Consider the following 27,803-nt stretch of genomic DNA (forward strand, 5'->3'; position numbering starts at 1 on the left):
TAGGTTTGGAAAGGTCAACTTTTTTTTAATAACTGCTCTTCTCTCCATGTTATGTCATGCAGTTACAAAGTAGATAGAAAAAAGCATGAGTTTCTGGGAGGGACTAGTTGTCTTTCTTAAAAAAAACATTAATTATATAAATAACATCTGGCACTTCAAGGGGATGCCACTGGACAAAAGCCTTGAACTTTAAGAACTGTGCTTGACACAATATTGTGTTGAGGTCCATTTTGTCATATTCGAATATGTTCAAAACAAAACTTTAGAGATCTTCTGATGACCCAAAAGAAAGAAGGCTATGTGTTAAGACAGTGGATTAAGTTTATAGCAGCATTTTAGCTCCTCCGTAGTTTGGCCAATAACTTCTGGGTTCAATTTCACTATAGTTGTTCACTGAGGCAACATCTAATTTTCAAAAAGCCTCCAAAAGGAAAAGAGTGAAAACAAATGCTAAAAACCTAGGTATGATTGCTTACCAAAATTCAAACTATCCCTTAAAAAAAAAAAAAGAAAACCTGTAGTCAGAATAATTACATAAAGCTTGATTTTAAAAATGTAACTAGAGTTGCTTGATAGTTTCAGCTTATAAAAATATTAGTTTGTTGACTCTACATATACTTCATGGTGATGGTCAAGCTAGCTTGAACAAGCAATAAAATGCAGTCCTATAACAGCAGCACAGTAAAGAAAAAACATTGCCTAAAGAGAACCAGGCCTGAAGCTTTACTACAAATAAAAATTAGACTCCTATCAAAGTTAATCCCTGCTAGAGGCCAATTCTTCCTCTGACAATGCAATAGCATTGATCATACAAGGCCTTATTGAAAGTGCCAAAGCTAAAATTACATTAAACAAAAGTGCATGAAGTAATAATGAGCTAAGTGCTCATCTAGTACAGTATCTGATTTGAAGTTTGAGAAGTGGCTCAGGTGGCAAGACCACTCGTTCACACACAAAATGTACCATTTTGCTTTGTAGGTGAAATACTCAGAATGGCCCCCACAAGTGCAGATGAACTGTTACCTTCAGATACATGCTTGTATACAATTTCCTAATCCATGGGGTTTTATTGTAAAAAAAAAAAAAAAAAAAAAAAGACTAGTTTGGACTGAAACTAATTGAGAATAGAATCCACTATAATGTCAGAAGAAAAGAAATTTTTGTGGTTACATGTAAACGTGTGATAAGCTTTTCCAAGAAGAGGGTACATTTACGGCAAGAGGGATGGGATACAACAAGGAGCAGTGACGGCCTGCTTATGTAAAGGTCAGGCCAGCCTCATTGTAGACTTTGAAGACTTTCTCAATCGCATTGACATAGGCAGCTGTTCTCAGGTCCAGACCCAAGTTGTACTTCATGGCAGTCCGCATGATTTGCTGAAACGGAAAAACTTCTGTGAGATTGTTGCAAGTTTCTCCATAGGAACTACACTAGATTTTGCTTACAGGATGAAAATAGGATTGGAAGAGCTACTACACTGGTGTTAGAGCTCAGCTTCTTTAAGGATCATGTGTAGAATTTCTCCATTATCTCTGTCTGAGATCTAAAAAGGAACCAAATCTTTCCCAGATTTCTGTTGGTTTTTATCAGGTCTTGGATCCGTGTGTACCTCAGATACAGGACGCGACCAAGTTTCCAATAGTTTTTACCCCACTAATTAGAAGTACTGCATAAAGAGAGAAATCTAAAACTGCTGATGGCAAAGTACAGCACTCTGAAGTATTTATCTTGGGTACAAGAAGCCAACTAATATGTTTCTGATTACTATAGCTTCTTCCAGAAAATACTTCCTGATATGTGTTAGTCTGTTTTCTATGCCTGGTGAAACTCGGCCACCCTTGCACAGAACAAATATTTCAGAATCAGTGACATCCACTGCCACGAACTGTGTGTATGTCACTAGGCCACATTAAGTTCTTCCTGTAAGTATGTTTATTAAAGCAACATTTACCCGAGCAGAACGCTCCATTGTATAAGCCAACCCAGAGTGGACAATATCCTTCTCAGATGCACCCTGCAACAACACAGAATAAAATTAGGATTTAATCTAATGGATAGAAAGGTATCAGTCATATATTTGAAACAATGGATAGGAGTCCAATAATTACTTGAAGCTTGCTCTCATTTTCTTCTAATGACTGGTGCAAGACAAACTGAACTGCCTATAGTGTGTTACTTAAGTGCTAATTACAGTCAATTCAATCATGAAACCTTAGGTGTAAGTCACTGAAGTCTGGTTTCCAGAGGCGTGATGCTAGCATTTCTAGGGATGTTGTCACTACTGCTTTCAGCCTTCAAAACACGCAGTAAATGTTAAGCAAAAAAGCTCTCAGAAGTCAACCTGTAGAAGTTATTGCAATTATTCTGAAGACAGGTTTTAGGAAGGGTGTGGATCCCCAGTTCATATATGCAGCGTCATAGCCCTGTGCAACTCCAGAACCACTTGGTTCCCATTAGCATTTAAATACACTGAACAATAAATAATTGAAGATAGTCATCCCAATTCAGGCTGAGCATCACCTTCCATGTTCCATCATCCTCACTGTTGTCACTTACAATAATGGGGATTTGGATTCACAGAGTGCATGCTTTCCTTCAAATACCAATTTGGTTTAGATGAACGAATTCCTAGACCAGTTTCTTGGGCTTCTCTTGAAGAGATCACAGCAATCACTTTATGCCACTGCACCTATTTACCATGCTACTCATTCAGTCTAATGTTTTTGAGAATGGTAGCACCCTACTGGATCAGGCTAAAGGTCTAATTCTATCATCTGGCAGTAGACCAAGGTTACATGTACTTCCCCTTAATTCTTCCTGAGAAAGGATGGCTTAGTGCTTCTGTCATTTATTGGATTTTTTCCCCAGTTATTTGTCTGATCTTCTCCTGAACTTGCGTTTAAAAAACAAAATCAAACAAAAAACACCCACCAAAAAACAAACTGTCCCTTCTAGTTTCTGTACACCCCTCAGCAAGGTATTCTACAGCTTAACTGTCTGTTGTGCTACGAATCGTCCCTTTTCTTCACCCTGAATCTCCCTCCACTGGTTTTCTTTAACAGCACCTTATTCTTGTTTGCTCTTCCTTCCAGTGATGGCTCTATTCTTATCCATCCATTTTCACACCTTTCATTTTATAGATTAATCTCCATCCTCAGACTATTTCAGGCCAATAGGGCCTAGGTTAGTTTGTTGTCCCATGTATGAGGAGCTTTTGTATCTTGGATTGTTTTTCTGACCTCTTTCCCCATTACAGTGTTTTAAGATAGAGACCAAACATGGCATGCATGACTGAGAAGGCAGACGCGCTCTGGATTTTTATTATGGCATCATTACAGTTAGTCTCCTCCTTTTCCTTTCAGAGCAGTTCCTAAAACTGGATTTGCTTTTTGATTGCTGTGGCTTTCTAAACTTATGTTTTGTCATTACCTCCAGATATTCCTTCGGAATGCAAATACATACAAATGAGCTTACAACCTATTATTTTGCATAAAAAAATTCCCACTGCATGTTGTTACCCATTAGATAACACTAAACTTCACCTTGGTTTTTATTTTTTTGCCTGTTAATCCAAGTCTTAGAGGAACATTCTACAATTTTTCAGTCAGCTCTTGTCTGTATTACCCTGGAGTTACAGAAACAGCATATGAATCTGTCTGTGGTATGGGATCTTATTGAAAGCTGTTTGGATATCCAGGCAACCTCTACCTACAAAATTTCTAAAACAAATTCTGGTAGTGTTTGAAGCAGAATTTCCCACTATAAAAGCTTGATAATCTTTGATAGCCAGGAATCAAAGACATTATTGAATCTATGTATTTATTAACTTAGCCAGTAGAAATATAAAGAATGTCATAGGGAACAAAAGCTTCAGGAAAAATCTCCTTACTACCCTGCAAAAAAGAATCATCCTCAACTATCCCCAATTAAAAAACAAACTCATATCTCCACCTGAACCATAGATAATGGAGTTCATTAAAGTAACTGACTGCTGTGTGAACAGCAGTGTGCAATTCTCTGTTGATTAACTCCTCCTGAGTCTGAGATGATAATACATATAAAAACATACAAATTTCTAGTGTTACTGCACAAAAAGAGGCTGTATTTGATACTTGTATAATAGATTGGTGTAAGCACTGCTCAGTAATAACTAAAATAATATTGTTATCAATATTATCATCTTAAATCTAAAACACAGCACTATGCCTCAGCACCTAGCGACAATGAAGAAAATTAACTCTATCCCAGCCAAAACCAGGACAGTATTTTAAATGTCAATCTGACACTACAAAGCAGTTACAAATACGAAATGGGTCTGTATTAAAACTGCAGTTTTTTAACAATATTGGAGATATGTTGCAAGGGCTTAAGTAAATAAAAATAGCTTACTTCCCGTATTCCTTAGTTCAGATCACTTGCTTCCTTTAATTGTTTGGCCACCTAGCTAACTGTGTGCTAATACCGTGGGGCAAAAGCCTCCACGATAGCTAGAAAGGTGAAATTTTGATTGCTGTTATGTAGATGTATCCTAGTATCATAACTGTAAAAACAAACAAGCAAACCCACAGCATCTACTTACTGATATCCTATCCTGAAATTCTGCTGTAGGCACAACTGGTATAGTTCCACCATGTTTCCCAAATTTTCTCTCCAAGCTTTCCTGGACAGACACTAGAAAGGAATGAAGAGGAAATGTAATAGACAAGAAAAGGACAACTTCTAACAAAATTAGTTGTCCCCAAGATTTCTAGCATTCCATGGCATGAAATGCAGATTATAGCGGCTAGGATGAGAGAAGGGTCATCTTAATTTTGTCTCCTGTGAAACAGGGAAGATGTTGATTCTAATTTTTATATGGAGGGGAATTCCTCCAATATTAGTAGTAAAATTCTTACAGGACCATTTTGTGTGGCAAGCGACTGGGTTTTGTTTATCCCACCTCACTGAATTCATAAAGTTGACAAAAGCAATCTGTATCAACATTCATAACTTGACAAATAGCCTTAGACACAATATTTCTTGAGGTTAAAGCTATCAATTACCCCATATCACTACAAAAAAGAAGTGTAATTTTAGCATTTTTTTCCTTAGGACATCAGAAATGCTTTGCTATTTTGAATTAGTCATTATTTCATCTTCATTCTTGAAATATAATTAATAAGGTCTCATAAACCAACAGAGTATTTCAGAAAATAATCTTAAAGGTAAGAAAGGGATTTTAACTAGAATTACCAGAACCCTCAACCACTTCAGAAAAACCTTGGAAGGTGTCATTTACAAGAAAAGGCTGTATTTAAAAAAACTCAGATGTCAAGTTACTCAAACTTGGAATATTCTTCAAATACCACGTATACAGCAGAAAGACATTTGTTAAGTAATAAATTGACAAGTTCATAAAGTGAGTTCAGTATTTTCACAAAACTGAGGGAAGCCATCACTTAATGAATTACAAGATAACTGAAGTAACCGTTTATCCTCATTCGAGTTGCAATTCGGTCACCCTATCAAATCTCCTCTTCTCTTCAATATGCAGCAATAATAGACTTACAGGAAACTAAGGCAAATTTAAAATAAGCTCTATACTCATTTCTCCCACATTTGGTGTTTACTGTTTCAATCTATCAACTAGACAGGGAGTAAAAGCAGAAGGAGCACTTACTGAGCAAGTGGTAGTTTGAATCCCTTTCATATTTAAAAGTCAGGCGACCATAGCTGACGTGGTTCAAGTTTTTCAGCCACTCAAAATAGGATACCGTTACACCACCTGCATTCAGGTAAAGATCCTGCAAAGAAATAGTACATGTCTTGAAGTGTTACCGTGTGATAGACAACTCTATTGTATTACAGAAAAGAAAGCAAGAGTGTTATGTACAAATTTAAACCGCAATACAGAAGACAATCCAGATAGTATTCCTACATGAAAACATTTATCTTCTTTCTTCTGGTGTCTCAAGATTACTTCTTCTGATTTAAAAGAAAATGTGACTTCAGAAGATCTGAAGTTCAGGTGTGCTCGACTATTTTAGCACAAATTTTTAATGAAGAAAATTACGCTTCTTTGGCTATGTCAAATGAGTTAGAAGATCAGCCACTTTTTCTATCTCTTCTCTCTTATCAGGACGTCCTTCCTCTGGGAAAAGAATATTGTTACACTTTTAGATCTTATTCTTCAAAATAACCTCTCTGTGCAAACACTTACTCTATACAATCTGCAATAAACAATTCCGTCAGAGCACCACTTGTAGACCCTGAGGTTTACAAACTGCCCAGTATATTTACTCTGCCTTCCTTCTTAGTTTAGTAGACTGTTTAGTTGACCAAGTATCAGGTAATAGTTCAACAGGCAAAACTACAGATTCAAGAAGTAACTGTGAATTTTCTCTCTTTTGAATATGTAGCCTTTGTGTACTAGCTATGTGTTTGGGCATTTACAGTTACAGTGAGATCTACCAATCTTGAGCAACACTAATACCCATTTCCAAGGTATCAGTTGTTAAACAGTACTCTGAAGATTTTTATTCATTCTCTCAATAAACAATGTCTTGCTACAGTTTACAGAAATATTACCCTGTAATGAAAATCAAAGGTCATAATAAAATCTTACAGGAATAACCATGATATTCCTCTCCAAGAAGATTTTGTCAGCTTCAGGAGTCGTAGGCCCATTGGCACCTTCAGCAATAATCTGAAAAAAATAAATAAATAGAAATATGTTTCTGTTCATACTAATCATTGAATGCCAGCATTTAAACTGGCCTTTTCTACTTCTCATTTGCATTTGCGCTCTCCAACTTACTTTTGCTTTGACCTTGTGAGCATTGGCCTTAGTCAACTGCTTTTCACTGGCAGCAGGGATGAGAATGTCACAGTCTGTTTCCAGAATACTGCCCTCAAGTGTCTGTGCTTTAGGGAAGCCCATGATTGTCCCATGTTGCTGTTGGAAGGAAACAAACCAGAGTGATTTTAGTGTGTACTCATTTTACTCCCATTCCTTCTTCCAACTTTGCAAGCAAGAGAAAGAAAGGAGAAGCATCAGTACAGAAACATCTGACAGAAGCAGAAAGAGTGCACTTTTAAGCATCTATGTGCCTGATTCTCAAGACAGCCATCTTCCAGAAACCTCCCTCCCCTGGTTTCTTGTGACACGCCTCCTAGTTTACTCATAAGAAAGGCAAAATAATAATGAACTTCAGTTCTGAAACCAAAATAATTAATCCACGTGCATGCAATCCCTTGCCATTTCTTTGGGAGTCAGCTCAAAGGGTAAAAAATGTACAACATTATAAACCAAACAAACAGCCAAAGCCATAAACTCAGTTAGCATTTACCACCTACATTCATAGCGGGGATGAGGAGAATGCCAGAAGAATCAATGTTCCTGCACCATTTTTTGAAGTACTAATTGCAGCATCATTTAAATATTACGTATAGAACCCGTCTATAGTCATGCTGTGTGCATGCAGAGCTGGCAAAAAAATGAAACAATTTCTGCTAACCACCAGCTAAATTTCTTACCAATTTGTAATCTTCTAGTTCCTTTGGGTCAATTCCATCAGGATTCCAGATAGAACCATTAAATTCTCCAACAGCAACGCATTTTGCTCCAAACCGATGCAAGTATCTCATAGAATGCAAGCCCACGTTACCAAATCCCTGAATGTGAAAAGAGAAAAAGGAAAAGTAGTTAGCCTTTCCGCTAAAATGATGATTATTGCTAGGGATTACATAGCTTTAAAGAGCTCTCTGTTGGTATGTCCTAGCATTAGATGATGCGTACAGGAAAGATGGAAAACATCTACATACGTTACTGGCATGAACAGCATTGTAGAAACTATACATCGTAGCTGGCAATGCAGTTTTGCTAAGTTCTTTATACGGGAAAGAGAAGTGTCAACATTACTATGAAAATAAAAAAGGATGTTTATCAACACAGGAACATTACCAATATGTATTCTATAACTACTATGGTCTTAAAGGGATTCATGGATTTTTCTATAACAACTCTGAGTTTTGACTAACATGCAGGCCAACAACTATAAAACAATGTAAGTTTTCACATTAGGACATATGAACTAGCAGGAAGGTATGTCATTTCTAATCAATTTCTGATGCTGTCCAATTCAAAACCAAGTTTAGATAACCTTGTATTTCATTAGCATTTCCTACATCCCTCCCAGTAAAAAACAAACACACACTAGTTCTAAGCCATTTTTAACCTTCTGGAAGCAAAAGCCAAAGACCAAAAGGTCACACAATCCATGTAAAATTTGTAGAAAGGTTACATGCTGAAAAAAAGCTGAATATGAAATTCCAGTAAAACTTACTTCAATTATGTTTACAATTTATATATATATATATATATTAGAAGAAAACTTTGATGCAGTTCATCATGCACAAGGTCTGTTTGCAATGCTGGCTTTGTTTTCCCAGATGAATTTTCAGTTATTTTTTTGGCCACAGTTTCAGTCTGAGTTACGTTTAAGTGCCTGTCGGTTAGCCCTCTGCCAAGCATGAGCATGCCTAAGTACAGGGAGAGAGCGTCCTGCTGCGTCAGTGCAGGGCAGAGATGTTTGTCTGAGTCCACTGGTTAACTAGAGGACAACTTGGAGGTTACAATTACTGTATTTCTAAGAACCAGTGCATTGGTACTAAAGACAACTCAAAGCAATCCCTTAAATCCTTGATTTAACTTTCTTTTCAAAGCTGATGAATAGAATGAGTTATTTCTTTGAAATCTTAAGAATTATGTGTTACTGTATACCAAATCCTTTAAAAACTCAACTACATAAATTAGAGACTTGGGAATTTTTATGAGCACCAACACCACGAGGTAAATTCAACCCTACAATTTTAGGATAAGGTGTTGGTTTCTGCTTCTCCAACTACTTATTCCATAGTAGAACAGTAACTTCATTCTCTTCCTAATTCTTTAATTCAAAAAGGGTGCAAAAACTTTTGTGTAGGTAGAATCAGTGTCGTACCTCACTAAAAAGTGTGCGATGACTTAAGTTTAAGGAACCCCTGTAATCTATTTCACTTCGCTCTTTGCAGTCTTTGTTTCTAAAGACTGGAGATTTGGCTTTGTACCCATAGAGTGCAATTGAAGGTTTGGTTTTTATAAAATAGTCCAAAATAAAGGGCACCTATGTTGCTTGAAAAGCATTTCTAAACTTAAGGAGTAAAGGTTAACTTGAAAGTCAGAAAACCCTAACAGAGTTTATTGCTACAACCCTTTTTCAATGTAGCTCCACTGGAACTTTCTTTTCCACTTTTTCCCTGCAGTTGAAGGAAAAATAGTTACCTGAACAGCAAATGTTTTATCCCCGAATCCCGGAGTCATTCCTAATATACTCATATACGATGCCTCATTGATGAAATTTTCAATACCGTGGAAGAGACCACGACCAGTTGCAGATATACGCCCGTGGATCCCACCCTGGCTGATGGGTTTGCCAGTTACACATGCATGTGCGTTAATATCCTGTAAAACAGGGAAGGACTTGTGAGTTATGGGAGTAATCAAAGAACAGCTGGAACAGGAAATTTTGTACGCTTCAGGGACAGGACAACAGGTATTGTAGGAGTTGGTACATGATATAGTTCACATACATTCAGTTTGTAAAGTCAATTTCCTTCCTGAGCTTGTATGGCCAGCATCTCAGAAGTACTCTTGCAGATGTCAGAAAAGTTACATAACGCAACACTGGGTACATTCTGCAACTTTTCTGTACATTAAAGGATTTGTTAACTTAAATCTGCAGTTGATTATGGTGCCATCTTTAGTGCACAGTTAACCCACAGCAGACCTTTGGTAAATCAAAGAGCTCTGAGGGAAGTGTTTCTCAATGTTTGCTCCTATTACAGCCATATACTTTCCATCATTATGCTTGACATTTCAGTCTTTCAAAAGGCTCAGACATATCCTTTGTCTGGTCACAGCTAAAGCTGTTTCATCATCTATAAACATTGTTTAGTGTTCCTTAATAACAAAATCAGTTTTTTAGAAGCTACAACACAGGCCTAATACCTTCCTGTTGTTAGAATACATGGATATTTGATCTCAGAGGAAAATATACAGTCTAAGGGTCACACAGGAGAAGTCAGATAATCATTTACTGCTTTTACTTCGGGAAAGAAGCACATGCATTGACTGCTTTTATTCAGAAACACAGTATATACAGTCAAGACTACTGCTTTATACATGCTAGATGGCTACCCAAGAAAAAACAGACTATGTAAAATCAGACTAACTTTTCAATTGAAATTAGTAATTTGAAAAAACTTCTCCCAGACTAGACACTGCTTGGGCCTCGCTCTTCTGTCACTGCCGGTTCCCATGTTCCCACACCCTCGGAGCACAGTCAGACAGTGCCTTGGCACCCGATGCAAGTGAAAGAGTAGGGATGAAAGGGAATCCACTGAAATGAGTCTGCCAGCAGCCGGATGGGTTTCTATTCCACCAGCAGCGTAGTCACTGGGAGGCTCCCTCCTCTCCATTACTTGTGCCAAATGTTTGCATGCCAGTGGTCTGAGTGCAAGATGGTTGGTGAGAGGAAGGAAAGGAACAGACAAAAATAAGCGGAGGCGGAATGGTAGGAGACAGCTAGGGCCATAATGGAAAGTAGAACTACTTATTTTCTCTCTTTTGAATATGTAGCCTTTGTGTACTAGCTATGTGTTTGGGCATTTACAGTTACAGTGAGATCTACCAATCTTGAGCAACACTAATACCCATTTCCAAGGTATCAGTTGTAGAACTACTTACTGTTTGAAAATAAGAGTGAGGTAAACATAAGCTCTAACTGCCCCCCTTTAAAAGCAATAAAAGGAATGGTGGACTTGACACGCAATTCCTAATTCCCAAAACATAGCTGCGTTTCTCTGACTAAGCTGTATGTATGCTCCCTCTGGTGGTATATCCAAAACAAGACCTGTGGTGGTGGTTTGCTGGAAACAACTTGGGTGAGGTGCTCCCAGTATTACCACGTTTTCATTCTGTTCTTTGGACTGAAAACACGTTTTTAGCCTTTGTGCACTCAAGGGGGAGAAAGTATTCTTTATAAATAATAGAACTGCATGCTAAAGACTAGAAGAAATAATAGCTTTCTATCATATACAATAATGTATTTAAGTCCCTTCAAATGTTATATCAAACTGACTAACTACTAAGACAGGAAGTACAGAAGAGGGGCGAGGATGAATTTAATCAAAAACTTTAGCCATATTCCATTCAGCAATCCAGTAACTCAGGATGGATTTTCTGGAACGGTTAACATGGTAGTTATTAAAGACTTGCATGGTTTGACAAGAAAACAGAGCATGAGCTAAGGGCAGGTCCCAAACCTCTTAAAGTCACATAACGCAAACCACATTTGATGTTGGAGTCCTGAAAACTTTGCTTTTAAGTCGATTAAAAAAAAGCAAATCTCAGCACAAAAGTAAGACCATGGTTTTTAATAAGAAGCTGGTAAAATGGCTTATGGCTATCATTAGAGACTTCTGCATTAGTCTTTGAACTTAGCTGGTGAAGTTCAGCCACTCTGAACTTTTGCTTGGTTCTTAACCCTCTTCAATGCTGCAGTAATGCTCTGCTTGTTTCTCCAGCTTCGAGCCTTCATATGTTAGGTTTCAAGCAGACTTTCCCTATCTGTTTATCTCTTATCTGACTTTTCCTTTCCACTTCAAGTTCCCTAAGCACATCTGTGTGCAACCATGCTGATTCATCAGGTCTGTAGATTTTTCAGATAGCTCCCTCTCACCAAAGAGTTATGTTTCCACCCAAGTAAACGTAGTCCCTTGCATAGCTTCCACCTTTTCTCTCAGTTATGGTTAGCTTCTGTTTTATTCAATAGTCCTTTTTTTCCCCTCTTGGCTTGCTTTCCCCACCTTCCCTCATAATCACCTTTATATACTTGTGTAGTTCCTTAGTCACCTTCACTTTTGTTCTTTGTGTCTCAGCCAGATACTTACCTGAAATATACTCCTCTACAGACTACTTTTGACAGATTATCCCACTTTTTTGCAGCCACGCAGAGGTCTCACATTCCTTCTCTACACCTGCTCATTTTCCACAAAAGCTTATGAGTCCCACTGTGGCTGCTGTTCTCTCACGCAGTCAACAAAATTAAGTTACCTTGATTTAATTTTTCCTTATTATTTCAATTCTAATCCACTTTTCTGAAAGAAATTATCTAAATCCTCTCAAGTGGTTTTGTTCAAGAATAAGCACACTGACATGCAAGGAGAAGCTAGGAATAAAAGATGTAGCATAATTCAGATGTGATTTTATCTTCAGTAGCTGCTTTCTTCAGTGACGTGTACTTGTGTAGGACTACATAAGCTGAGATGACACAGTGGAAAGTATAAGAAATTCAGCCATTTAAACATCTTTTCCTGGATGAGCATTTAGTTTTTGACCCTATTTAAAATGAATACACAACTGTACGTGAACTGACTATTAAAATATACAGCAAAAATTTAACCATGATGTGTGCTGCAAGCCTTCCATGTCTCTTTTAATACAGCAACACTATTGAATCACAGTGAAATATGCATTTTAGTGCGAGGAGTTAAATATTAAAACTTAGAGTGCCTTGAGGCGGTAGTTTTCTCAGATGTCGGAATGTTAAGTTATGGCTGGGGAGCAAGTTGCTGCTTTGCACCTTTACGTCTTTCTGAAGTTATATTTTTGGCTTTTTATCAAGCTTACAGTTTTAAATAAGATTTACATATGTGAATATAACAAAAGGCAGGTAAATGTCTCAGACTAATTTCCCCAACAGCTCTATGCACACGCTATTTAACTTGACTAATCAGCAAGCAAACAGCCTATTCCTCAATCATTCACTCCTCCCCCTCCCGCAACATACTTCAGATTGTATTTCAGACCTAGAATAAAGCATGCCATCCCCTCCTCCTCTTGTTGAAGGCAACTGACAACACAAGACTAATATTCTGCCAAGAGACTGCTCTCTCAGGAGAGGCAGACTTGTCTCGTACGGGCTTGCCACAGAGAAATACGTGTCTGGTGGCTCTAATGCCTTGCTACTAGGAGTATAAACCCTGCTGTACTTCTGAGAAACTTTCAGAAGTAACTGCAGAATGTGAAAAAAAAAAGCATCTTTACAATTCAAAATGACCTGGATTAGGCAAACATGCAATAGCTTAGCATATTTACACCCTAATACGAAACTATGTAAGATTCTTAGGAAAGTATGACCTGCTGAAGTAGCAGGAAATGTCTGAAAGGCAAGCTAGAAGGATTAGATAGCATGACAGTAGTGTTAAGAAGTTGTCCAAAATACATTTTTCTGTTCCATCTGTCAGAAGTATATAATATAAGTATTTGCTTGGTCAACAGTCATGGTTTTGGTACAGGCAACGCAGGTACAAATAACCTACTAAGCAATATAAGGACAAAGGTCGAATAATGGGCTATAATTAAAAATTCATTTTCGCAGACTTAAAAACATTTTTTACTATGTTACACCAGTAAGTGAGAACTTACATGGTCTCTTGAGTGCACAAAATCAGCATTTATTTAATGAAACTTGTAAATTCAGTAGTCTGCAAGTGAGAGATGTCAGTACTTTAAGATTATACCAACTATTATTAAACCATCATTTAGCAAACACAAAATGGTAATTACAGTACTAATGAAAAAACAGGGCAAAATGGTAGAAACAAAAAAAATCTTAGTCTGAGACTTTTAAAAAAGGTATAATCCCTTTGCTGAATGGTTGCAATCAGTATGGGACCAGACAAACTTAATTTAAGCCAAATATAAAAAAGATTAACCTTAAGAGTTGTTTTTTTCCGATTGTACCCTAAAAAACTCATATCAATTAAGCTGTTACAGTTGTTGAGAATGTATTTAGATCCACATAATCAAATACCATTATATGATTAAGCAGTGTAATAATAAATTTCTAGATAAAAGCACTTTGGCAAAGATTGAAAAAGCTTTTCTACTTCAAAGCCTCTGCTCAAAACTTACATAGTGTCCTATTGTACTGGCATAGGTGTCAGCAATCCAGGACATCTCCCTTTCCCCTGTGCTCATATCAGGAGCAGGCACATCAACTCCAGGACCTGTTGGCAACAGCAAAAATAGCTTTTAGGGAACCAACATGAACAGTTATCTTCAAACATCATTCCCTTGGGAATGAAGCAGGGCTTGGCAGAGGGGGACTGTCTTCTTGTTTAATCCTCAGTTCATTATTCAAGGAATTGCTTCTTCTGGGTTCAGTTCAGTTTTAAACGTTACATCACACATTTGTATAACACTGTCAAAACCTCCAACTTTTCACACAATGCATTCAGTAAAGTGAAAGTCAGTTTGTCAGTGAGAGTAAGATAATGCATCAAAACCGTCATTTTACTTTTTCTATGATCACTGTTGTAGCAAAAAGGGCAATATCTAGGTACGATTTCTATATACCATGCCATATATTTTTTATTAGAATTTCCTTATTGTTTCTGGTTATTTTTTTTGGTTTAAAAAATTAAGATAGGCTCTCTCTAACCATTGCATTGTAGCACATACTTGATTTAACCCGTCCTTTCAAGAAAGAGTTTCATCTTTCTTCACAAACTAAGCCTTTGAAGTAACTTTAACACATCTGCTGCAATAAAAGCAAATTCCGTTTTTCTACATAACTAAATAGAGCATTTACCCAACCTATTTGAGATCTGAGGACCTTGATCAGCATGATCTTAAGTCCAATTCTGACTCTACAAATTTGTTTTCTAAGTATTTGGAAAAGGCTTGTGAAAAGGACATAGCACCAACCACAGGTTCTGTTACAACAGGCACCTATAGTTCTCGACTATGCTTCCCTTGCAGCCTGTGGTTGCCATGGGTGAAGCCATCGACTTTCTCTGGGTGGATCTTCCTTCCTCTGTTTCCTCAGATACCTGCCAAAAGCCTCAACTGAGACTACACAGAACGGTTACAGTGAACAGCTTGATATTAGAGATTAAAATTGCAACAGACTTGGTCACAACTTTATAATCTGTCTCTAAGAAAAACGTGATTCATTTTGGATCCTACGAGCTCAGCTCTTGTGGCTTTTCATGGCACAAAAGACCACAGAAAAAGGTTAAGATATAGTTCCCTTTATGAGGTACTAAGTAGCAATGACTCAGTTTGCAGTTTTTTGCTGAAACTATTACACCCAAATTATTTACGGCTCTCAAATGCAATTATTTTAAGGATAGTGTCTAGTTGACCCTGCCGATGTACAATAAGTCAGACTCAAATTTTAGCAGTAAAACTTATGTCCATAAGCAACATACCAATGAAACCCTTTTTTGCCAGCTCCATGGTAAACCTTCTTGTGATTTTTTCCAATTCATTGTCCTATAAAGAAAATGCAATAAATATTACAAGAAATCATTAGTGTTTATGAATACTTGCTAAAACTTACACCCAAGCAGAAAAAGACGCCCTTTTCTTTTAGAAGGAAGGATGATTCATATGTTAATCTAGTTGATGTGCCATTTCCTAACAGCCCCTTGGTATATAGACAGCACAAGGAAATGTTCAACTTTCTTTCTGTACATTCTGATCCGTGACAAGTCAGGAGTGCAGTGCAGTAAGAACCACCTGTGCAGACATTTCCAGTACACAAATCTGATATCCTATGTGAGAGATTTATACCCAGCGACAGCAGTAGCCAGCCTGTGGGTTATGTAATCAACACCGTTGAATTACTTTGCACAAATCCTTACACAGTTTTGAGTTCAGAATATCTGGTACATATTCTAGTATACCTTCCTGTACAAATTATTTTAATTGGGAAAGGAAGGCAAGCCTGCAGAAAGCTTTTTATAAGCCAAGTTAGTTAGTATTTACACTGGAACACTGCATTAAAAGGTTTAATGGAGCATAAAACGATGTCAAAAATAAACTAAAACATTAACTTTCCTCTTGGAACAATTAAATTTAAGCCTTTAGTAACAATGACAACCTAAAAATATTCAGGATCCAAATTATTTGTAGTATTCTGACTTCCAAGAAAAAAAAACAAACAACTAAATCAAAGGATTCAACCTTTGAAACACCTTTGAAAAAAATCATTTTGTACCTATTGCATGCACAAGCTAAATTCAACCTCTGCAGAGGCAGAAGTGGCAGGAAGTTTCAATAGGTCAGTAACACCCTTAGAAGAGCTTTTTAAACTGGCTGGCTTCAGTACTACAGTTCACAGGATTTTTGTTTATGATTAAGCTTACTGTGTAGTTCTTGGGATTGATCTTGACACCAGCCTTTGCCCCACCAAATGGCACATCTACAAGAATGCAAAGGAAAATAATTTTACTTTTTCAACAATACAGGCAGAACGCATCAGTAATATGTGTGAGAAAATAGCTTTTATCTTTGATTTTTGCACTGAATTTGCTTCTTTTTTTTTTGCCACATGTAGCATTTAGGTCTTCACAAGTGTAAGCTATAACTCAATCTATGTACTTCTACTAAAATGGTACATCTTTCAGGGGCAACTTGAAAATGGCCTTTGAAATGCAAAAGTTTATGATTTAAACTTGCTACACTTCAAGCTTTTGTACTTAGCACCTGTAGAAGCAACAAGTTCTACAGCATATATTTTACTGTTTCATCTCAAAAAATTGTTTTACAAGTCCTAAGTGAAGTGTCTCTATACTCAAGGAAGTATTTTGTTTTCCATCAGTGCACGTGTAGATTCTGTTTAGCAGCCTGTACTTCATTATGTCTGTAAAGGAAATTTATCCCTCCTCTCTCTCCACACCTCCAGCCTGAATCCTTTACAGCCTCTAAAATGTTCCCCTGAAAATTAGCCCCCTCTTAATCAAAGTTTGTCATACATTTGAGTTAAGGGAGCAGTACTTTTACAGGGGAATAACTAGCAGAATTTGTACTGTCCAAATGAAAATGCAACTTTATCCAGGTTCAAGTGTCTACAGTAACAGAAGAGGGAATATATGTGATTATTTTGGTTGCTATGCTCGTTTCCTGACTTGCTATGTATTTGAACCACAGATTAGTGTCTAACACTTAATTTAAACCTTCAGATGCTTTTCTGTATAATACATCAGTACAGATAGCAATTAAAGATTGTATCCTTGCTTGAAAAATCATCACTTACCAACAACAGCACATTTATATGTCATTAGAGATGCTAAGGCTTTCACTTCATCCACACTGACATCCAAACTATAACGAATACCTGCAAAAGACACAAGAGGAAAAAAGGAATTCACTGAACAACTTCACAGGCATTTATATATTGGGAAGGTTAATTCTAGACCAGGACGCAATTCATGAACTTTCTTGCTTCAGGACTTTGAGAACAGTCACCCATTTTTCTACTTAATTCTTTTCTTCTTAATTCTTTCATGACTCAAGCAATTCTGTATGAAGTAGTTTAAAAGCAGCAACCAACCTTGGAGCAAAAATGCATGCTCCTTCAGAGAAAGACAAGCCAAGCTGAGAGGTAACTCAGAGCAGTTTTTGGGAGGCTTATAATGCTCATCAGCAACATGTAAGATCTTTAGCTTTGAACTTCATTCATTTTTTAGACAAGACAAACCACGTTCCTGAACGTAACTTACCTGTGTGTGTTAAAATCAAGATCTCCTTACTAGAGTAATGCAAGCTGCTGTTAAGTTATGAGCCTTGCAACACAATGGCTGCAGTCCAACAAAACTGTATGCTGCTTCAGGGCTCTGACGGCTAGGCACTGCCACGTAACGGAGAGCTGCAAGCCGCTCCTTTAATTCAAATTTGTTTTAAACATTTTGATGGAATAACTTTACCCCAGCAAGCTCGTGTGTGAGCGGGCCACCCGCCCTATACAATGCGGAAGCCAGCCCACACCTTCATCTGCTTTCAGTCACCAGCAGAACTGGAACCATGTGCTGACAAATGGTCCAGATGCAAATTGAAATTGTGGTCTGATAGCAGCTAGGTTGCAAAATGGGTGATCACTGCCTTCAAGGCAGCTCAGCAGACAGTGATTACACACGAGTAGAGATCTGCCACCTGCCTGACTCTTACACATCTTCTAAAACTGGGTTGTAGCTGTCCAATAAATCAACTGAATTCAAAGCTAAAATTAATGTATGCTGGAGGTAGTTGCAGAACAGAAAATATTTTTAGCCAAACTGACAGGGCACATAAGCCGAAATATGAAGTTTAAAAGCAACGTAATGCCCAAAGTTATGGGGCAGCAGCAAAAGAAAACAAACAAACAAACAAACAAACCTACAGCTGTTTGCTAGCTTCTATCCAAGCTTCTCCTACATCACTAACCATACAACAGAGCCCTGATGGATTTATTCTTTCCCCCTCTACTTCCCAAATCCTTGGCCGTAGGTTGAGCCAAGTGGCACAGTGGATTGTAGCAGGCACAGAGTGTCCTTCAGATGCTAGGACAAGGCACTGCGAATTTCCTATTATGTAAAGAGAAGACCATATTCAGGCCCTCAGGACTGAAAAAAGGCCAGCATACATTACCCAAACTAAAGCACTGTGCCACTCTGAAAGCCAGTCCTGAATGCTCTGGTAACCATCCCAGTTTCAGAGGAACTGAGTGCTGCTCAAATAAAGCTGAGAGCCCAGCTCTGCTTTCTTAGGTGATTTCAATCAGCAAAAGAAAGGACCATGCCTCCATGGAACAGAATTTAAATTGTGTGTGTATATGGGGGAAGGGTGGCCTCCAAAGGCGAATTCACTGGTTTCTGACCTAGGTAGCGGTGAAGGTGTTAATGTTTGGGCTTTCAAGAACCTTCTCTCAGGAAGTAACGTGTGAAATCTATGTGGTACCTATTAAAGCCCAACCCAACAGGAAGTTACAACGTATGATTTAACCGGTCTTACTGATCAGTTAGCTCAGAGGAGCAGTTAGCTTTTTGTCGAGTCTTGAGCAAGAGCAAACACCACTGGTGGCACTGACCGTCCTGCCTGGAGCCAGCGGTCCCTCTTGGCTGAGCAGGTACGCTCAGAACAGGGCTCCTCTGAAGGCCTTGCTCAAGCCAGCCAGCTCCAAAGCCCCAGTTTATGCTGAGCAGAAAGGAACTCTGCCCCACCAGCCCCATCTGAACTAGGTCACTGTGTATTGATTCAACCCATATATTTATTCAGACTTCAGCAAGTTGTGTACACAAAGCAGTTTTGCCAGAACTGTGACAGAACTACTCCTGCAGGCACACAAGATGTTGTTTATGGCTATATGGAAAGTACTAGGGGGGTGAAATAGTTTGGGGTAACTATTCTGTACAATTTCAACAGGGAAACAAAATACGAAAGGTGAGAGCAGTCCCTTTGCACCTCGTATGGAAGACAGTGCATGAAAAGGTGAACAAGCAGCAGTTTAACAAGACACGTGCAAAACACCTCCATCTCCTTGTATTATCGTCACAGGTTGCTATAAACTTTCTTGTAATAAATATTAAATGTTCAAACCAAATAAACTAGGGAAAAAGTCCCAACACTAGCAAAAGTATTAAAATGATTTCAGCTGAGTTACATTTTTCTGGGCAATTTTACCTTTTCCAGCAACTTAGCTTCTTTCATAGTCCTTTAAACAGTTTTAATTGAAATGGCTTGTTGGGTGGCTTATCATAAGTAGGTGACAAGCCAATTCAGAGTCGTGTTGACTTTGCTAGGCACTTCACTCCAGTTTAGCCACTAAAACATGTATTACGATGTCAGATGCAGTTCAGGGTGTGGATTTCAGGTTCCCTGACAGGTGACAGGCCGTTCCTGCCTTCTGTGGCACAGATGGATAGGATAGCATTTAAGATGTGCTAGCAGTTCATTCCTTTTCACTGCTCAGCCAGTTACTGTTTTTCAGGAACTGTAATCCTTCCACAGGAGGCCCACCTCTGACAGGGAAGTTATTTGTGCTGCGCTGCTAGGACTGATGAGAACCAGGCATCTGAGAATGCTGTACATTCCAGCTGCGAGAGGATGCACACAGATAAAAGACTTAATTTCTGTTCTATTTGGACATGAGTGAAATTTAGTTTGACAGCTTCCTAATTTGGCAGGAGGAGAGTATTGCCATGCATTAATATGGCTCTTTTGGCAGTGTTACTATGCATTCAATAACCCAATTCTAAAAATGGACCACAGATAAAGTACTGTTTTATTCGTTGTTTTGTTTGATTCTTAATACATAAGCAATTAAAGTCACCACTGCACAGCAATGTAGTTTTTTAAACCCTGGCAAGTTCCACATAGTTAAGTCTCTGGAAACTTGTGACTTTTACAGCTAGCTAGCTAGACAAAATAGTTTGAAGAAAGCCTCAAGTTACAGTGTGACTCACTGCCATGGAAAATACTTTTCACTGAAAAACATACAGATTCTTGTTCTGCTTGAGAATTCTTTTTCCTTGCCACACCCCACGAAGTTAAACAGCATGCGAAGCCTGAGTTTGTTTTTCTAAGCACAAGACAGTCTAGCTGAAGAATTATTTTCATCTTAATGTTGTTCCATTACTGGTCAGTGTATAGTTTGGGCTTTGCTACCACACTGCACTGTCATGGCTTTTAAAGCTTCCATTTTATAACCTCCATTTTGGAGCTGAACTTCACCCAGTTAACTCCTGCGCTGAGCCCAACGCTTGTTTTGTTCAAAGTAAAATTGGCTTATGATGTAAGCTTAGATTCTTAGCTGTAAGGACTAGTTTTCCCTTTTGCAAAAAGAGGTAGCCGAGCACCTGAGGCACAGTATTTTTGAAATACACGTCAAAGCAGCAATTATCAGCATGACTGTGTTTTGGGTTCTGTGATCACAGTGAGTTACCATGTTAATCAGCTGGTTTCTATTAAGGATTGTACTAACAGGCACGTAACGGGGCTTTGGATTTAAAAACAAAAACTGGCTAGCTTTTATGTTGTGCAGATTCCAGTACGTTTGTCATGCTTCCTTATAAAAGCAGCGTACAGAACCACCGACTTTTGGAGGATGATTACTGACTGCCTCCATGTAATACCACACACTTGGAGTAAGTTAGTGTCCTTATGGCCTGATCTTGTAGCGCAGCGATGACAAACAGTGCCTACCTACGCTAAGGAGCCCAAGCCGGGCCCCAAAATTACACCGTTACCACAGCAACACGGAAGCAAAACACGGTGAGCCCCGGTTCCTCATGTCTTGCGGGCCTCAGAGAGAAACTTCCCCACGCCACCCAGCAAACTCCAGGCAGACCTCTAACAAAGCCAGATGAGTAATTCGGTGCTGGAAAATAGGAGCATCGTACAATAATTGGCAACAAGAATTACTCATTCCTAAATTCAATTCACTGACTGCCAAGGGAGGAGATAAAGTTATTTGTTTCTTCACATACAGCATTAGTCAGCTACGACCTGGGACACAAAAGAGGCTCCCCTAGGGACAGGTCCCACCGTTCTGACAACCAGGAGTCTCCACTCAGTGACCACTAAGGTACCAAGCCAGACAGAACGCTTCACCCTACCGCTTCTTGTGCGCCTTCAGAAAGCTGTTCTGTTACTTGAAATGTAACCGTAAACATACATGTACGTTTATTTCAGTCCATGCAGAGAACACTGTGAAAACAGCTTGTGGGGCATTAGTAAGATCTTGCACTTTTAAATGTGAACACGGCAAGTTTTGTGTATGTACTGGCCCCACCAGGGAGGCACATAGTACCTGAACCTACAATATGGGTAGGAAGTAGGGTCTCACCTGCAGAACTACCTCAACCCTACCTAAAGGATGAGGTTGTTCATTCGGCTGCACTCAGAACAAGGTAGTACTAAGGACAGATACAAAGAGATATGGCAACATTGCTTCCATGCAGATATTAATACCATGTGCATGGGTGTGCGCAGAGGGCAGAAATAACAGTTCGGCCATGGCTAATTTAAATGCCATTGGAGCCACAAAACAATAAGCCACCACAGTGCTGACATGAAATAGGCAAACTGTGCTGTGCTTAAGAGTTTATTCCCTAACAAGATGGAGCTGATGCAATGCATGCAAATCAGATGCAAAAAACACCTGCTCAGATGACCCAGAGAACACGAGGGAGACAATCATGCAAGAGGTTCCCCTACTCACCCCCCCAGCACGTGTTTATCCAGAAAGCCTAATGCTGAGAGGTATGATCTCTCTATAAATAGACAAGGAGCCAACAGTAGCAAGGGAAAACAACTATTTAAGATCAAGGACAAAGCTGGCTACTGCACAAACAGTATGAGCTGATTACATGAGAAAGCCGAGACTGAAACAGTTTGTAGCCAGAAGAGAAAGGCATACCCTCCTGCAGGAGTATTAGAGACAAAAACCCAAACTGATAGGACTCATTGAGAATTTTAACTAGTTTATAAAAGGACGGCAATAGCATAGGCCAGCCATTTCTTATCCTTTTTTTTTTTTTTAATTTTATTTATATATCTAGTATTTATTGGTAGGCTGCAATAAGAAAACAGAAACTTGTGAAAATAAGGCATTTGTGTAAGCTTTAGCTATAATGGTGCAAGTGGGTACTTTTCAACAGAGTCATCTGTATTCAGCCATCACAGGCTAATTACCTTTTTTTCTGTACACATCTCAAATTCCTTCAAAGTTAGGTCAGCTTCCATGGTTTATTTCAGATTGTTGATAGTCTAGGTTACCCTTCTGTCATTTATATGGCTGCTAAGATACACTTCTATATCTTACCCTCTAAGACCCCTGGGTCAAAGACACGACCCTCAGAACTTTCCTGCATGATAAAAAAAAAAAAAAAAAAAGCCATCATAACAATCCCAGATAAACACAGCCTTGTGGAAGTGAAGGTACCTTACATTTTCACCCCTTAAAGGGTGAAAACCCCACTTCCAAAGGGGACCCAAAGGGGAATAAGCTATGTCACGGTAGCCAAGCCAACACAAGGGGCTGTGCTGCTCTGTTGCAGACAAGGTTAGCATCATGTATGCATACTGTTTTAAACAAGGTCACGTGCACAACTGCAGCTATTTGGTGACTGGACACTGATTAGCATCAGCCATAGATCTCTGCAACTGGAAAACTGTGGCAAGGGTAAGATGAATAAAATGTCACCTTGTGCAATAAGAAGCTCATTAGCATGTACTTAGATCAAGGGAGAAGGAGAAATTCTGATAGGCAGGAGAAAAACAGCCAAAACCAGAGGATTAGAAATTTTTGTAATACTGAAAAAAGCTCCTTCCACTAACCAGCTGAAAACCACAAAGAAAATCAGATCCATTCACCTCCAGTCAACCAAGGAAATGAAATGGTATCTGCATTTTAATACCGATAGTAAACATGATTTTTGAAGTGACGCGTGACAAAGTTTTTCAAAATCCCTAGAAAAATTTAAGTCAGACAAAATCTGCTCTGGAACTAAAGATGATTTTTGAGGTCTTTCTGAACTGAGGAAGCAGTTGAGACTCTGCAAGGGCAATCTGGGTGAGCATAAACAGCAGCTTAGCCTGTTTGCCAATTCTGATTGATTTTGTTTCATTGATAACAGACCTACTGGGCAGTCAGTTAACATGGGAAGGCTTTAAAAAGTTTTAAAACCATTTAATAGCTTTATCCCTGCAGTAAGTGCTGCCTAGCAAACATGGAATCAGTTCCATACTACTGAGCAGGTAGGAACTCAATGAGCTTATTCGTATTTGCACAATGGTTATTTTCACTAATCTAGTCTTTCACATGGACCTATGAATGGAAACAGTTGTCAGCAGCTGCATGAGAAAGCAGCTTAACCAGTTTTATACCTTTCACAGAGCCCAATAAAATTATTTACAAAGACTCATTATTTTAAATAGGAACTGCATGGGTACTTTTCAACAGAGTCATCTGTATTCAGCCATCTCATTTCCTGTACCCTGTTTGGTTTGTTTTAGTTCTTCAGGCAGCTGTCACTGCAATGAACAAGAGCAGCTGTGGTTTCCTGTTAGTGCTGGCCACTAGCACGCAAGTCACCACACAAGCAAGGGAAAGAATAATCTGACCCATAACATTACTTCAGCTACCACTGAGCATCAGCCCAGTCTCAAATACTCAGCTTGGATCATAAGAAAGTGGAGTTCCACCATGCAAGAAAACTGCTCCTGTCCAACTTCTCAAAGGAATGAGGAGGCATCTAATTAATTTTCTGTCCAGCAAACTGCTAAACTGCAGAAAACAGTCTTTAAAACCTGGATTTGTGTGCTGCAAGACCCACTACTTAAATGGGTATATTCGTGACCATCTTGTAAAGATAGCTACAGCACAGAAGAGAAGCACAACAAAAGAAGAAGAATCACCACCTTCCTGAGTTGCAAAAGTTTGTGGTCTTGAAAACAGAATTAAGGATTCTTTTCTCTAAAAAAGAAATAGGTAAGATGCCACAAGATGCAGAAAATGTTATTTCCAGGTTCCCTCAATGATGTGGAAGGTACACTTAAGTTATAATCTAAAAACAAAGCACATTTCAGTACATAGTGCTCAGTTTTCCTGAAAAGCACTTCTCTGGACCCATTGAAGAGTCACATGCACTACTGTGTAGCGACAACTGTGTCTGACACAATCGAGTCGACTTGTGTTTCTATACCCGCTTGGTGGGAGAGGAGGGCGGGTAAGTAAGCCATGAAATAATCTCCTGTTTATGTTAGCTGTGTATCAGAATGTTAGATCTGGGGCATTAAGAGCATCATACCTGTACAGAAATAAGTCAACTTTCCCATCAAAGTACAGAAGGTTTGCTATGCAAAAATTTATGATTCATCTTGATTTTGCCTTAATCCAGCCCAGCCCATGTGGTCTGCCATTCCATGTCTGTATCAGGCCTTCCACTCATGACCCTTATTTTCAAAGCAAGCCTCTTCTAGCGCTTGCTCTGCTGACTTGAGTTCTGTCTACTTGCAGGCAACTGAAAGTACAGCAGAAAAGAAGGTACAGAAGGACCAGTAGTCAAGGAATGGCTCCATTTCCACCAGCAGGTATCATTTGCATGCACTTGTGCGTTTTAAACTTGCTTTAGAAAGATCAACCTTGGCACTTTACAGATTGGGGCTGGACTACTAGGCAGGGATTGAAGTTTCACCCTAGGGTAGAATGAGCAGGCAAAAAAATTGAGGATGACATCGGTAACAGCAGGAAACAGACTAACTGCTATGATGCTAAGCTACCAACACTGACATTTAGTAGAAAATAAAAGGTACTGCATAAACTGCAGAATTAGTAAAGTATTTATGTAGTCTGTTTCCTCAACTAATTGAGCTGTCCCCAGGTTTAGAGCATTTCTATCAAAAATTTATTTGATTTACAGTACAAATTCTTGGTTAGTTCATGGTTAAATCTGTAAATTATCTCACACAAAAAGCTATGCAGATATACAATCGCTTATGAAGTATTTAGGTACAGATGCATATCAAGGAATAAGAAGCACAATTAAAATAGGACAACCTTTAAAAGACTAAACCCAACCCATCTCTTTCCTGCATCCCATACATGAATCTCAAAGTGCTCTTTCATCTTCTGTCTAAGCTGCATACAGTGTGGTATTTCACATTCTTCAGCCAGCAGCTCTTATTCTTCAGTTTATTAATAAAAAGCATACTACGTACATTTTCTGTAAATGCACTTCAAGATGCAAAGCCAAATTCGATCACAATTGATACAACATGTAAAGCTCAAGGAACACACAGGAGATGAGAGTTTAAAGTACAATGCTCCTTAAAAGAGTGACAGAGATGACAAAGCATACCTACTTGCTAGCAATTACCTAGCAGTAACTGAAGGCTCTTAGTACACGTCCATAAAAGCATCTGGTATGTGGAATCTTATTTTATCAAGCTTTGCTTTTCAGGCAGTACAAAGCCAAAGTTCCCAAGTCTGCATCTGAGGAGACGTAGGAGCAGTGTTCCTCCTACTGCTCTGAAAGCCTTCCAGATGCCAACTCACCCCCTTCTTTTAAAAGGTGACCTTATGTCCCTTGCTGTTTCTTGCTGGTGTGATTTACTTGCATCATACTCTGGACTCCGCAGCATGTAGGACACTTACTTCAGCAAGTTTTTCTGTTTCATACCACAATAAGAGGTTGAGTTTCATTTCCCTGGGCTTTGGATTTTTTTCCCCGTGGAATCTATTAAGATTTTAATTTAAAAATCACTTTTAAATAAAAGCTTAAGTTTTTGGTGCATTCCAGAAGGATGCAGAAATATCTTTACCACCCCTTCTCTCTGCAGTTTAAGAAGAAATATTCCAGTTTCCCCCACCTTTTTTACAGCAGGTCTCAAGCAGTCCATCTACACATGTATCTCACGTCCCATTTAAATTTACTACAAAGCCAGACCTGTCATCTGATAGGGAGCAGATTCCTAGAGAGCATTAGAAGGTGAAATCCATTTACGATCACGGCACTGAATAGAGTGGAAAGGAAATATCATTTGCAATTCCTTCCCTAAACCCATGGAGGGGAGTGGCACAGGAAGAGAAGAACAAACTGCTGAGACCGGGTGTTTCCTTCAGCTGTCATTTCTAACTGCCTTGACGTTTTCTGTGCAGGACTAACATCTCAAGAGCCCCGTTACTTACTTTTTACGTTCTTATTTCAGATCCCAAGTACAGATGCCTATAGAACCAAGGAGCAAATTCTGGAGTATGTTAGGTTGAAGGAACTGTCTTGGACCAGCCTACCAGGCAGGGCCCTTGCCTTCTGTGAGTGCTGCAGTGCTTGCTGCCGTGTCAGAGCAGCTGGGCATAAGAAATGCTAATTAATCAAGAATTTCTAGTGAGGATTTAGAGACGTAACGATCAGAACAGAAGGTATCCGATCACCCAACTGCTTCTTTTGTGGAGCGTTTTGTAATTGTTTGCTGTGAGAATAACCATTCTCCCAGTTCTGAGCCATGCTGACAGGACCCACGGGAAGCCATCGGGTGTTAACCAGTATCGCGTTACTTGGCCTGCCACCCAGCCGTATGTTGTTGTTATGCCACCGAGCAACACGGGCAGTGTGGAGAAGGGCTTGTTTGTGAGCAGCAGCACGGGGAAGCTGCCCGTCAGCGGTGACATGGCAGCAGGGCACTGAGCACCGGCGTTTTACAGCCGGCTGGGGCAGGGGCAGAGCCAACAGCGGCTGCACAGAGATCCTGCGGGCCCTGCTGCGAGCGGGCGCGGTGCTGGTGCCCCGTCCCCGTTAGCCCAGAGGCTGAGGCAGCCGCTTTGGGGCGAGGGCCGGGCTCGCCGTGCAGCCACCTCGGGGACGCGAGGATTTCGGGAAGGCGGGATTTTGGGGAAGTCCTGCCAAGGGGCTGGCCCGTCCCCCCCCACCCTCCCCCGGCGGCCGCGTCTCACCTCCCTTGCAGGGGGTGCGGTGCTGGCTGTGCTGCGCCCGGTAGCCCTCGATGACCTCCCACTCGCCGTTGTCGCGCTTGATGGGGAAGGAGACGCTGAGCACGTGGTTGCAGGGCTTGATGATGCGCAGGATGCCGCGGACGCGGTGCCGCCGCTCCTCCATGCTCTCGCGGGTGCGCAGCCCCTCCACCAGCTTGTCCTCCACGATGCTGGCGCCGCGGTCGAAGAAGCCCTCCACCATCTTGAAGAAGTTGGGGTCGTCCTCCTGCCGCGGGGACGCCGCCTCGCAGTAGCGCCGCCGCGGGCACCGGCCGCGGCCCCACGCCGCCACCACCACGGCCCCGGCTGGCTCGGAGCCGGCGGTGGCGGCGAGGCGCGAGGCCAGCTGCTCGCCCAGGCAGCGGTACATAGCGGCGGCCGGGCGACGAGCGCGGTGCGGGGCTGCCCCGGGAGGCGGGGGGCGCCGCCGCCGCCGCCGCCTTTAAACGGCCGCGGGGAGGGAGG

General features: G+C 40.0%; 1 protein-coding gene across 1 annotated transcript; it reads right to left on the reverse strand.

Moving 5' to 3' along the window:
- On the reverse strand, positions 1–27,782 carry GLUD1 (glutamate dehydrogenase 1). Its single transcript, XM_035329694.1, has 13 exons — positions 27,300–27,782; positions 17,127–17,207; positions 16,237–16,292; positions 15,298–15,361; positions 13,997–14,091; positions 9,302–9,481; positions 7,516–7,653; positions 6,797–6,934; positions 6,605–6,685; positions 5,660–5,783; positions 4,580–4,671; positions 1,952–2,014; positions 1–1,376 (listed from the first exon to the last, which is right to left on the reverse strand). The coding sequence occupies exons 1-13, from the start codon at positions 27,706–27,708 to the stop codon at positions 1,257–1,259; spliced, it is 1,641 nt and encodes a 546-aa protein (XP_035185585.1). The 5' UTR covers positions 27,709–27,782; the 3' UTR covers positions 1–1,256.
- Between the last annotated feature and the right edge of the window lie 21 nt (positions 27,783–27,803).

The sequence above is a fragment of the Oxyura jamaicensis genome, chromosome 6, assembly GCF_011077185.1.
Source record: "Oxyura jamaicensis isolate SHBP4307 breed ruddy duck chromosome 6, BPBGC_Ojam_1.0, whole genome shotgun sequence".
Classification (NCBI taxonomy): Eukaryota; Metazoa; Chordata; class Aves; order Anseriformes; family Anatidae; genus Oxyura; species Oxyura jamaicensis.

Bases quoted from the DNA above. Each gene is read 5' to 3' on its own strand.
- GLUD1 (XM_035329694.1), bottom strand. From the start codon at position 27,708: ATGTACCGCTGCCTGGGCGAGCAGCTGGCCTCGCGCCTCGCCGCCACC. The intron at 17,208-27,299 runs GTGAGACGCGGC...TGTCTTTTGCAG, and splicing joins CCGCACCCCCTGCAAGGGAG to GTATTCGTTATAGTTTGGAT. The intron at 15,362-16,236 runs GTAAGCTTAATC...TTTTCTTTATAG, and splicing joins TCAATCCCAAGAACTACACA to GACAATGAATTGGAAAAAAT.